The sequence below is a fragment of the Melopsittacus undulatus genome, chromosome 3 (assembly GCF_012275295.1).
Source record: "Melopsittacus undulatus isolate bMelUnd1 chromosome 3, bMelUnd1.mat.Z, whole genome shotgun sequence".
Taxonomy (NCBI): Eukaryota; Metazoa; Chordata; class Aves; order Psittaciformes; family Psittaculidae; genus Melopsittacus; species Melopsittacus undulatus.
In genome coordinates this window covers 60,817,718-60,831,723 of record NC_047529.1, presented here as the reverse complement: position 1 = coordinate 60,831,723, position 14,006 = coordinate 60,817,718, and the positions used below count along the sequence as shown (strand labels likewise).

The 14,006-nt window shown below is 37.2% G+C and overlaps 1 protein-coding gene across 1 annotated transcript in view; it reads left to right on the top strand.

Annotated features, from left to right (window-relative positions):
• Window positions 1-14,006, top strand: part of CDK19 (cyclin dependent kinase 19) — a 128,031-nt gene that overhangs the window by 59,871 nt on the left and 54,154 nt on the right. Inside the window, exon 4 of the mRNA XM_034060622.1 lies at window positions 4,357-4,497. Within this exon, the coding sequence (XP_033916513.1) occupies window positions 4,357-4,497 (141 nt within the window). The remainder of the gene's footprint in view (window positions 1-4,356; window positions 4,498-14,006) is intronic.

The window sequence follows — 14,006 nt, the reverse complement described above, 5'->3', positions numbered from 1 at the left end:
AAAAGCTGAAAGGGTCTTATTGTAATAAGCCAGTTCATCCATTTTTCCTCTCAATTTTATTTTATTTTTTGGAGTTGAAAATTAGGAATAAGCAGTTAGGAAACAAGACCAGTAGTCCCAGATATTGCAAATAGCAAATTATAGCATGCCTCTGGAGGCTTCATTACTTTTCTAGAATATTAATAAATTCCATTCTATGTTCTTTAGTGTTCTTTGATGAAGGATTAATTTAGAGTATAGACTTAAAGCCACAAAGTTAATGCCTTGTTTAAATTTAAACCGAATTATGTAAAAGCAATAGAAATATTTTTACATTATGTTTATTTTCAAAAGTGAATACTTAATTGGCTCACAGTGTTTTTGGAATCCAGTCAGGGGCAGCATGCGTTTGAGATTTAGGAATATGAAAATATAGATGCACAGAAGGGAAAAGCAACTTGGCTACTTTTGCTGAATAGATTTGAATATTGCTTGGAATTTCATTTACCTCATATGACATGTGTTCTTTCATTTTGAAGCTTTTTAGATATATGAGGAGGAAGGCTTGCATCTGCAGTGTTCTAATGAACTAATTTAAATTAAATTATGACTGGATAATGGTGTGAGTGGGTTTCTGTTCTGTAGCATTGTGAATGGTATGGTGCGCACAGACAGTTAAGGCTTCCTTAAACTTTTGGTGAAAGCACCTGGGTATTTTCCAGCTTTTGTGGCCAGGTGATCTATCAATATGGAAATTAAGTCATCATTAGAGAGCAATAGTGAAAAAAAATGTGGAGAATGCTGAAGCTATTTCATTCTGTCTGTCTGTCTTCTTGCTACAAACACTCCTCTCTGACTTGACTGAATTGTGGAAGTCCTTATGCTTTGTTCTTAGCTGTTATCCATTAGGGGTAAGATTCAGCAAAGAACTTGAGCATACCTAAAGCTGCAATATCCAAATATACCTCCTGGTTCCTGGAGAGAGATGCAGAATGTTATTCTACATGTCAGGTTTCAAATCTGTACTCCTGACTCACAGGGCAGTCTTGATGCTCTGTGATTCTGCAAAAATATTTATTGAATGAAAGAAAGGAGGAGTGTAGTTTTGAAGCCTGCTGGTTAGGGGAGTCATCTAGGGAATGGGAAACAGGTTACAATTCCTTTAATTCCTGTAAATTATTCGTACCTTTATTATGGCTAAGATTATAGCCTTTAGATGCTGTACTTGAGGCTGTACTTTGTGACTATTCAGGAAGCAAAGCTAGTAGAAAGTGCCTCATCACTTGCGTAGTGCAGTTCTGTAAAAAGAACATATTAGTTTGTGCTTTACCTGCATCCATTTCTACACCTGGGGTTTTGGATTTTAGGCGTTAAGTATTTTGACTCAGAGCACATCTCCTTGCCCTCTGAAAGTCAGCAGAATTGCTTAAGAAATTCCTTTAGCATAATGGTACTGGTGTGGCATCTTTGGCTATTGGAGCTTACTCTACTCCTCTCAGGAATATTTTCCCACAAAAGTGATGGGGTCATATAGATATATTTCTGAAAATATACAGAAATAAGAAAAAGCTTGGGCTTGCTGCCTCCAGTAGAAAAGATGCTGTTCAGCAATTGCACCTATTTGCCCTTCAGTTTCTTAGATGCACACTGCCATTAAAATTACTGATTAGCACTGGGTATGTATGTTGGTCTTTCTCTGTGTGGGTAGTTCTCTACAAGAAATTTGTTGAACTGCTTTTTCTACAACACTTGAGGGTAGGAGTTGGTCACAGCCACTGTGGATTCATTCTGCATGGGGCAGATGCAGCTTTTCAGTTCCCTGTATTATTTGGCCTTGCAGTATATTTTTAGTTTAATTTTTGTTCATTTCTTGAATCTAAACTGTGATAGGATAAAGCTTGTGATTTGGCAAATATACACTTCAGGAGAGTAAGTTGGCAACAATAATTTTTATTTGCTTTATTAGGAAATTTAGTTTTATCTAATAGTGATAGTGTGTGCTTGCTTTATCAGTTTTAATTCACTTCTGCAATTCAATAACTCTTTCAAGAAAGGAGCTTGCTTTCTTAGTCTTTCTGACTGGGACAAGCAAGCATCAAAGCAAGATGATTTTAAAAATACGTGTAAGTGGTATTTCAGAGGCAAATAAGAGCAAGCTTTGTCATCTGGAACGTGTGCCAGCTTTGGTCAGTGTGGTGGGAAGCCTCAGCTGTCAAGTCTGGTTGGCTAACTTAGCTTAGCATTGTGCTGATTTAGTTACGCTAGCTCTGGTTTAGAGGTAACTTGCATACCTAAAGCTCAGCATAAGGGCGGATTATCTGCCTCAAAAGTTCACTTGGGTATTCCTTGGTAATGAGAAGAAGAAAGGGGATGCTGCTGCTATGAGTTGCCACAGGAAAAAAACTCCTACTCTACGCTTTTAGTGATTACATGCATGTTGAAAAAGTGCTGGGTTTATGTGTCTTTGTGTTGTGACCTTTGCCCATTGGTGCTCCTGTATTTTTTTTTATACCATGTATTAATAAAGATATTCATTTGGAAGTTTATAGTATCATTACTGATTTATAAATCATATTGTAATTACATATGAAGGTCATTACGTGGTGAGCATTGTGCAGTACTGGAAGGCAGGGACTCGTAGTTGGAGTTTTGACACAATCTACTTGTGATACAAGAAAAAACTTTTCTAAGGAAATGGTCCCTTGAGATTTTACATTATAGTTTTCAGAGTGAATGCATAATTAAAGGATCAGGTACTAAGAGCTTGTTGTGTTTACTGATGCTCATTTGGATACTCAAAACTGATAATCGTGTAGATTTCTCTTCTGTACTTTTAAAAATATTCAGCCATCACTGTTGTCCATGTAGTGTGAAGGCTGAGTGGGAATATTCCAGTTGATAAGGCAGGACTCAGGCTGTTGTTCTGATGTGTTTTGCTTTTTTTATTTTTTATATTTTTTATTTCTCTTTAAGCGGTATTGTCTACACCTTTGCTAAGCAGAGTTTGGCAGCGGCTAGAGAACTAGTGACAGCCAGAGGTAGCATTTACCATGAGGAAACATTAATCCGTTGTCATTTGCACTGGGAACAGTAGTGACAGACTTGGCAGGTGGTGATGGTGGAGGGAGCAGAGGTCTAATAAAAGCACAGCCATTGGCTACCTCTTTAACCTGGGGAGGGGGATGATCTTGAACTAGACAAATGCTATTTAAAAACGGGGTAATTAGTAGTCTTGTCAGTCTGCAAATTAGCATTTTGAATCGCCTTCACTAAAAATGCAAACTGCCTTTATTATTTCTGTCTTTCAAAAAGCACATAATTGTAAACTATTTTGTTATCTGAGATGCTTCCTTGAATTGCCTTCAAAAAGGAGATTTTTTTTGTTTTTTTGTTTTCATCAGAATGAATGGATTTAGTAGTTCACTGCATGGCAATATGTTAAGATTGGGTTTGTGCCTTGCATAGTCCCACCTTGTCTGACGTGTGAAAAGGTAGAATGGCCTCACCCCTCTTTATTTCTTGTACAGAGTAGCAAAACCAACCTAACCCACCATCTCCACATTGATCTTACAATGAATATTAATTAGGTTATGAATATTTGATGATATCTCAGTAATCTTTTAATGATTTTTTTTTTCTTTTTTCATTCTTCAGCTGACTAATGCTGGGTTCCTTTTCTGCACTCCCTTTTTTCAAGTAGTATTTGTCCTCTAGTGGGCTGACTGACTTCTGTAATCAGTAATAGACCCAAAACTTGGAATCAAGAATATAATAATTTTAGATGTTTGAACATGATCTCACCCTAATGTAGTGTGGGGTTTTTGAAGTTGTGTCCCGTTGTGTGCCCCCTGCTCCTAATTTATTTAAGTATTTATTTAATTTCTCTTTACTGAGTTTCTGATTTAGGGGGGAAACACTAAAGTAGTTGTGAGTACAGTGCTTTTGGAGAGGAGGAGGGGAAGTGTGAAAGCATAGGGTGTGGCCCTCTTTCTGGTAGATACTGCTTGTTTGGAAGTTTCTGTTCTAGCTGCTGAGGATAAGAGGATCCCAAATGGGGAGGAGGGAGGGAGGAGAAAGTCTAAGACCCTTTAGTAAGGGGTCCTAGGTAAGTAGAAAGTAAGGTAAAGTAGACCCTTTACCTGAAGGTAAGTAGCCAGTCTTTAGATATTAACAAAAACTTGGCAGCTGTGTTTTTAAAGCAACTCAGAGAGTAAAAACACTTTAAGAAAATTGTGAGCACATCACTATTACTTTCAATTGCAAAGTTTAACAAACTTTTAATTTCATTCCATTATTTAGTATTAATAGTTTGTAAAATAACAATGCAACAAAAACCTTATATAATATGCTTCATGTTTCTGCTTGTTTTATTTCTAGCATATTATCAAGTTTCACCGTGCCTCAAAAGCAAATAAAAAGCCCATGCAGTTGCCAAGATCTATGGTTAAATCCCTGCTCTACCAGATCCTCGATGGAATCCATTACCTCCATGCAAACTGGGTGCTCCACAGAGATCTGGTAAGCATTACATGTATTACCTGGTTAAGAAAGTTTCACATGCGTATTGCTGGATAGGAGAATTCCCTATTAGTAATTTTCCATATCGATCCGTACAGCTCTTCCTGTTATTGTTGCAGGAAGACCAATGGAGACTTTAAACATGAAAACAAACTATGTTTTCACATTGTTTTAATCTGAGTCATCTGAGCTCAGACAATGATGCTAGATCCGGTAAAAGGTTTGCAGATACCAATATCCGAAAACAGTACATGAGTCAGCTGATATGGGTCGGTTGAACATGCTTATAAGTTTGTTCACGACTTTGAAAAGGCATTTAAGTAGGAAAGTGATTGATACCCTTGTACATTGTTTGGCTTACGTGCGAGTTACCATAAAAGCTAGTGAAAAAGTATTTTTTTCATGGAGTATTTCTTTTCCATGTGTTATTTTTTCTGACCGTGGGAAGAGGACTATGAAAGGGTTGTCGTCTTGAAATTTCTCATGACCTGAAGTGTCTCTGAAGATTGATTGCAGATTACAAGGGCAGCTGGTTGCCTTGTCTTAGTTACCCTTTTCCCCTTGAAAGTTTTCCACCACTCCGCATACTTCAGTGAAGTGCTACCAAGGGTTGCAAAAAGACTACTACCAATATGGGTGTAGTGTTTTCTGCTACTTGCATTGTAACTAGAATCTTTGGCATGAGACAACATGATGGTTAACATGCCAGAAATGTTCTAGTAGTTAGGCTATTGTAACATCAGTAGTAACTATGGTAGGAAATATAGTGTAATCTGTGTGTAACACCACTGCTTTTATTTGGTTGTTTTTCCATAGTTGACCTAGTACATCAAAATAGAGATGCATATCTAGAAACTTATAATCACTAATAAAGTTTGGTGAGGCATGATTTTTTCTTGGGTCTTTAACAGCAAATAGGGGCTTGGATTAGTTTTTGAATGTAGAGCAAATGCTTTCTTAAAAGATATGAAAAAACTAAGGACTGAAATAGAAGTCACAGACATCTTCTGAAATGAATTTTATTTTATTTTTTTCATAATACCTAACAACAGTGGCCAGCAGTGGGGTTTCAGGCTTTGATATGCTTTATTTATTTATTTATGTATTACCTGTTTCCTTAGTATTTATTGTAAGTTTTTTTTGTTAAATTACAGATATTAGTATACTTGGTAAGAGTGGGAGGTCATCTTTGGAATAGTAACTGTAAGCAAAAGAAGGAAGCAAGTACAACCCTGATTCTCATGCTACAATTACTGCTTTCCTTAGGAGACAGCTGTTGTTTTGGCAGAGATCTGAGATGTAATTAGTTACAACTTGACAAGGAACACCTGAACAATCTATATCCAGCTATGTTTAAGGGAAGTATATGTGTTCATGGAACTATTAAGTATATATACACTCAGGTGCCATACATGAACTTGGTATCTCAATAGGATATACAAGATGGTATTTAATATAACAATAACAAATACCATTGAGAATTATCTTGCTGGTGTTGCTGTTTCCAGCCTGCAGCACCTGGTGTTTTGTGTGCCTAGTGCTGCTACTTTATAGGTCTTATCTGGTGTTGATGAGTTGCAGCAAATCTGATGCCTAGTATCTCCCATCTTTTTTCTTGGAACTTCAGGAGGCAATAGCTGCTGTTATAAGAAAATAGCTATTTTTCATGTCTCTGGAATGAGAGTGCTTGATGGTGTTGGCATAATGGAAACAGGAGAACAGAAATTTTTGAAGTCTTCACGTGTTCTTGGTATGCAAATAACTTTAAGATAATGAATTCTGGGATACCTCAGTGAGAGAAAGGAAACCATTGAAAAAACTGCTTTGGTACACTAGTGATTTAAAGGTATATTCAGAATCTTTGAAATATCTGAATGCTTCAGGAATTCACAACAATTTTTAAAAAGGCAAATAGTTCTTTTGTACCTTGAACACAGTAAGAAAAACCTGATATTATTCTGGATGTGTCCTGTTTGCCCTTGAAATTAAAAGTTAATGTAATCATTTAGTAGCCAACTTAAATTCTCAGTTTATCAAAAATTTTATATTCCCCTAATTTTTATCTATACACTCAGACCTGTATTTTTTGCTTCTAAGAGTGGTATCTCAGGCATGATTTCACTGGGATCAGTTTCTTACATAACACATACATACCAACCAGTCAGTGTCGTAAGATGGGGTGCAGTTTGTCTGGTGTTTTTCTCTTAGCTGTTTTAATTTACATCTGCTGGAAAAATATTTTCTATAAATTTTGCATCAAGACACCTTGTACTTTGCTGGTTTAATATAACTCTGTTCTTACTATTTTTAACATGTGTTTGGATGTAGACCAAAGATGGCAACATCCATGAAAGTCATGATATCCTTATTTCATTGCTTAAAAAAAAAAATTCTCCCAGAATATTTATCATAATGTTAGTCAAGTCCTCCTGAGCTGTGGAAGTGACCTTCGGAATCTATTTAACAGATTTTGCAATGAAAAAACAGAAACATGGAAGGTAAGGTATTTTTGAGAGTACTTGCTTGGAGGTATTGAAAAATGTTGTTTAAATCTTAATTTGTTAGTGCTGTAGAGTTTTTAAAGAAGCTAGAATACCAAATATGCTTTTCAGAAACCCCTGGTTCTCAGAATACTAAATGTTTTTTAGAAACCCCTTGTTCTCAATGGATCTGTATTTTTAGATACCTTAAAAGTGTTACTCAAGTTATTTTTAAGGTCAGCAGTAGCCAGCAAAAGCATAACAGAGTAATAAAACTGATGAATAGTGTGAACTTGCAGTCTTGCAATACTATGGCCTGTCCTTTGGCTGGGCTAATGGATAGTTTCTACCACAAGGAGACAGTCTTGTTCCCCTCTTCAACACCACTAGGCATTGCCATCTATTCTGATGGCCTGGCAGATGACACATGGAGCTCATGGTGAGCGCATTCAGGGAGCTAAACCTGCAGAAAGTACTCACTTTTCTCTTACAGAGCTCAATTTCTGCAGGATTAACTTCCTGAGGGATCTTACTAGTAGCTCCTAGGAGTATGGCTTACGTGTGCAGGAGTTGGCACAGAAGAAGTGTGAGGCTAGAGGTATTTATTGTAAGTGGCAGTAAGTGCAACAGGTAATTCTAGCATCATTTGCCATTATATCAGATTATTTAATTGTTAAAATGCACCTTTTTTAATTCTTAGATAAAATGAAAGTGTTTTTAGAAACTTCAGTTGTGGTTCTAAATCACTGTAATTTTTATGCTCACCTTGAATCTCTTATGATGTGAGACTTATGTCAACTTAAACTTTCCCAACTCAAGCCCAAACATAGGAGAGTATCCAAACTGAGGCAAATTATAACACCAAATGCACTCTTGCTTATGCTTCTTAGAAATCTGCAAATAATTTAGTGTAGTGTATCTTGCAGCTTCTTGTAATACCAGGGTTGTTTCTGGCTTTCTTATCCTGGAGGTAGCTAAAAGGTCCTAAGTGACTATTTAGATATTTTTTTTATGGCCAACATCTTAATTTCTGTCAGTTAAAAAAATACTCAGCAGTAACTTTCTTTATTGCAAGATTCAAACTAATACAGAATAAGGGACAGGAGCATTAGAAGTTTGGTTTCTTTGAGTAGCATTGTGGCAGTTTATACACCTTGGAGGTGATGTAAGTCTGTAAAAATCCATACACTTCTCTTATCAAGCCATTTGGAGTGCAGTCTTGTTGTGGAATTGCATGTTGTTGGGCAATGATAATTTTGCCTTTTCAACATAGCAGCATTCCTGAAAGCTTCATGTGGGAGGAGGGAGGCTTTGCTGGCTCTGCTAGCTGCTGGGGCATTTCATTATGAACAAGAGTTTAATATAGATAAACATTAGAGAAATAACCCTTTAGTACTAAGCTTTTGATTTTTAAAGTGTTCTGTCTACAGAGTGTCCACTTGAAGATCCAAAATTGTGCTCTGTACCCTGAGTCAGTAGCAAGCTTGAAGATGCAGCAGAGTATAGTATTTCAGGGTGTCATGATATCTTTATCCGCTCCTCCCCCAAATGTGAGTTAGATTCTACAGGAACATTCAGCAAAGGCCTTACTTCGCAGAGACATCTAAAAATAGAAATCTTCCATACAGTGTTCATGGTGTGCGTTCATGTTAGCAACAGAAAGGATTCTGGCACTTTCTCTTGTGCTAATAACCCTTCTGTAGTTGATGTTAATTGCTTAAGGACAAAAGCAGGCAGAGACCATTTCCTTTAGAACTTGATAAAAGCAATTTCTATATGTAATAGGATGTGTTTTCCTGGAGGGAGGTATTATCTATGAGATGTTTCAAGTGCACAGAAGCCATATTGAGGAATTCATTTAAGACTCCACTTATATCCTTGAGCATTTCTTTAGAATACTGCTTAATGTTATTAAAACTGCTGGTTGAAAAAGGAATGTTGGAAAACAAACTCACCAGAGAAAGGCAGTTTTACCCCCCTTCCTCCTAGGATTGTGTTAAATGGTTCCTTTCAGCATTCTGAAATCAGAAACTTGCACATTGCAATAGTCATATAAACTACTTTTGTAAAATGAGCCAAGCTCCTAAATTTTAAATACTTACTGAGTAAGAAATTCTCAACTTTCTCTTGCATTGGCCCTCTACAGCTTTAAAATGTTAAAGCTGGCTGTGTTTTTTACAAATAAAACAGATTAGCTTACAGCAAAAGTCTTATAGATGGAACATCAGTAATATAAGTGCAAACACGCAATCTTTGACACACCTTTGAACTCAAAATTTTGATTGTATACAGAAGGCATAGTTCACATGTCCTGGTGGAACAGAAGGTGTCCATGAGTCTTAAGTTGCAGAGATTTATTTTTTTTTTAAATACACTTTTCACTTTAATAATTGATTTGTATTATTCTGTTTAGAAAAAGATTTAAGTGACTAAAGTATAAGCGTGCCAGAGGGTATAGATGACATGGTTCTCTGGGCAGGCTTGGATGCATAACTTACTGTTGATACAGGAGGAGGCCATGCTGCTTCTACTTCTCCCTGTTCCACTATATTCTTCCTCCAAGCTGGGGACTGGCAAGGTTTGTGAAGAAGAGGTTGACCTGTATGCAAGTTCATTCCCCGGTCTGATTTGGCACACAATTGCATAAATGTTTAGGTAAGGTGGATATATGGGCAAGATGGATGTATGTGTGGAAGCCCAGTGGTCAAGGATGGGACATAAGAGAAGGATAGATTTCGGTTTTCAGTGGCATTATCCTATTGTGCTGGAAGGGTTAAACACGTGATTTGTAATCCTTCTCCTTAACCATTCTGGTACCTGTAAATTTGTTGGTGCCTGCTTCATCTGCAGGTGAAGATCATGTATGTGATCTGTAGTTTGCTTCACTGTTGTATTAGCAGAAGCTATTTTTGTTGTGTGCTTAAGCTAATCAGTTTGTGTTTCTTTCTGGAGCGAATTGTGTTCATACTCTTCTGCCACCTGCAGAATTTATGGAGTGCTAATCTGGGCACTTTTTGTGGAAGACATAGCAGACAGCTGAGGTTTGATACAATTTTGACTCTGCCTATCTGCTTATATAGCAAATTTCTATAGACAGTCTTTGGGATAATCAGACATGAGCTCCTAGATTCAGGCTTTTAACAGGTCCTTTAAATATCTAGCCACTGCAGTAATAGTAAACCCCATGTCTTTCCGAGGGTAAGCCATAAGCAGAGCCAAGAGACACTGTTGTAGTAGTGATCGGTGCCTGCTCCAGTTGGCCAGAACAAGGATTTTTAGCTTGGTGCTCCAGCTCAGTGTCTCTTCTGGAGTGGTGTGTAGTGGCCAATATAATAGTTGCTCTCTCTCACGATTGTCTGGACACTGTGGGGTTTTTTTCTGTCAGAAGTAAAGCAGAAAGGGAAAGGCCAAACTGAAAGGGCCAGATATGACTTTATGTGGGAATCAACAACTGTCTTCCTCAGAGGTGTAGCCAGTTCAGAAATGACTAAACTAATTAGTGTTTCATCTTCTAACTGAAAATTTGTGATTTAAAAAATCTGTTCTCAATTTATTCAGAATATTTTAAGTGATCCATCATGATGTTTGTTTAGAATAACAAGATTTTAGTAAATTTTCAGTAATTCAATTGTATTCAATAAAGCTCCAGCAGTTTTCAGATTTTTAGTTGACTGGTTGATTTCCAGTTAAGAGATTAATTAAAAAACAGTCATTTTCTTGTAAGAATTCTCCTCAATCCAGTATGTAAATCTGCAGTCTCTTACCATGGACCTGTACCTGGACTCTGCTCTGGGGCTTTGCTTCCACATTGCACAACTCACTTAAACTGCTTTTGCCTCTGTTTCCCAATCAGTTAGCTATTTATGGAGCTAATTTATAGTTTACTGCTTTATGTGCTAGGAAATCTTGGAGTGGAAGCAGTATAGTATCTGTGGTTTATGTAGTTAACTTGTTTTTGTTGCTTGATACTCTTTTTCTAATGAGCTGGAAGCATTAACAAAGACGGAGAATTAAAATAATATGCATATTGTAAGAAGGCACCAGAAAATTTCCTAAAACTTTGTTATTTGGATACTTTTTACTTCTGCTTTCATGTCAAAGCCTTTGAAAATTGAAAAAAAAAAAAAACTTCTCTGTGCTTATTATTACTAGCTTATAGTATTTAACTACTCTCTCCTTTTCCTCTCTGTGCTCTTGCAAGAAGATTTTCCAGGCCAATAAATAGTTAGAAAAATTACCTAAAAAGCAGCAGAACCAAAATGTTTTTTTTTATTTTTTTTTAATGTTCCACCTGCATTTTGCTAAGCAAACAAACTGGGGGTTTGAAAGATAAAATGAAAAATTGAGTGTGAGAAACTCCCCTTTTAGCAGCAATTCTGAGAAAGGGTTTTTATGTGCTGGTTTCAAAGGTGAATTTAGACATAGGTTCATGGATCCCTGCCTTGACAAACAGCTGCTGTGTAGGAATGCAGAACTGTTGGGTCCTGCCTTGTGCCAATAGTTTTGCACTGGCTTGAAAAGCTGCTTGCCCCTGTTGCAATCAGTTGGGTGCACACACGCCTCCTATAAATAAATACCAAGTCAACCCACCTGCCAGTTTCTTCACACTTCTTAAAAACACTCTTATTATGGTGCCCACCATTCTGTGTCATTGTGTATGTTGTGTGCATGAGAAGGGTACACACAGTGCCTGTGGACAGGCACTCCCAACTCTCTTCTCTAGCTGTCTTACTGGTTTGGGCCTCTTAATCCTTGTGCATTTCATCTGCATGATCTCTTTTGGGTGAAGGGGACTTTCCACAGTGTCAAAGACTCTTATGAATGATCATACTCAGTTTTCAGATTTACCAAAAGAAAGGAAATGCAAGCTAAACCTACATATTTTGAGAGATTAGGCTCCGTGATGAATTTATTAGCTGGAAGGTTAGCACATTTTTTTTCTTTTGTATCTGGTTAGAGGCTCCCTTATAGTGACTAGTACAGGCTCCAGCCAGCTCTTTTCCCTGGTTCTCCAGCTCCACATCTCTTCTGGAGTGGTGTGTGGTGGCCAATGCAATACTTGTTCTTTCTCAAGGTTGTCTGGAGACTGTTAGAGAGAGGGTATGCTTTTTTTGTTTACTGCAGAGGAACAACAACATGTGGATGCTTTCTGTATGGATACATGCTTCTAGATAGATAAATGAACCAGAAATGTTACATAATGAACAGCGAACTGAGTTTTGTCAGCATACCTTATTTTCTTTTTCTGTTTAAACATTAAACATATATTGAGGAGCGCCTACTCAAAAATGGTGCATTTCTCATTACTCAGAAATTTGCCTTTCTCCTTCAGTTGTAAAAACTAATATTCATGTGATTTAGAAAGGTGTATGAAGACATATTCAGAGTATTACCTCTTCTGAGTACATGGAAACAGCAATTTTTCCGAGACTGACTAATGCATACCTTTTGGTTTGTGGCAAGAGTATTAAGAAGATGTTTGTAGATTAATTTTACTAATAAAAATAATTACAGTTGAAGAAAAAATGTTTTACCTCAGGATCTGAAACAAGCTTATGAACAAGCTTATGCCCATAAACCCCTGACTGTATATAAATTCAGATGAGTCAGAAGAAACAAAGGGACTGATTTAATGTTCTTTTGGCTGTGTTTTGCTGCTAAAGTCAACAGATGACATATGGCTCCTCTGAGGTTCATATCTCTCTTCCTGAGGTGGAAAAAGGGTGAGATGGAAGCAAAAGTATTGAAATAATACTAGAATTTATTGAGGGGGTTTTGTTTTTTTTTTCCCCAGTACAGAAAACAACAGAAGGAAAATGTCATCTTTTCTAATAGCCCCAATTCAGATACCACCTGCTGTATGAAGGTTTCTAGTAAATACATGGTGTATTTGGCTTTTTGGTGCAGCTGACCATTTGGAGTGAGCAAACTGGGCTTTGCATTTTAATTGAAAAAATGCAAGGTATAGAAGAAGCTTTTAAAAGCTTTTCTTTTGTAAGAGACTTGTCACTTCTGTTGGAGAAGGTGCTCTTGGGATGATGGGATTTGCTATAAGATTGGCCATGTCTGTCAGATTATTTCTGTTTGGACTCATTTCCCCTTCCGAATAAGGCAGCAAGGGTTGGCACCACATTGTTGACATGTTCATATTACAGAAATTAATGAAGCTTAAAAGTAGTATGTTAAAATCAGTGAAGACAGCTAGTGTAACAACATATGATCAAGAAAAATGGAAACACTGCATTTGTTCCTCGTGCTCTTTGCCATTTTGTACTTTCTGTTGTGTGTATCTCTTCATTTGCAAGCCTACTGTAGTTATTACTGTTCTATTAAGATCTTGCAATAACGTTGCAGATTGTCTTGCATTTAAATTAAGCATCTTTGATCAGTGATCAAGGAAGCTGCAGTGACTAGCAAAGGGTCTCAGTTTACTCTTCAGTTCTGATATGTGGGAACCTTGTCGAAGGAACTGGCTCTGCTGCAGAAAATGACTCATCAACTGTTATTTCACCAATGGCTTATCTCAGGGTCTCTTTGTCTTCTCTAACCTTCATCCTTTCTGCTTTCTGGCTAATGTTTCAGGAACTACCATCCTTACTGTAGCTGTGATACCAAATACCACAGTTATATCAGTTAAAGAAAATGAAGGAAATCCTTCATGCAGTCTGTGAAGTGGTCCTCTTGGGAACTGGGCATTAGTCTTCAAATTTATCTTTATTGATGGTTATGGTAGTCTTTTAGTTGTATTTTCCTGAGTTTTATGGAAACCAGCTTGGAAATAAATTTTCAGGGCATTTTTATAAATACAGGAACAGCACACCTACACAGCTGGTAAAAGTATTTATAATTTTCTTTCACCTATTAACAGTGAAGCTGCGAACATTTCCAGACAAGAAAGGCTTGTCGCAGTGCAAATAGTCATAGAGTCATAGAATAGTTGGGGTTGGAAAGGACCTTAAGATCATCTAGTTCCACCCCCCTGCCATGGGCAGGAACACCACACACTAAACCATGTCACCCAAGGCTCTC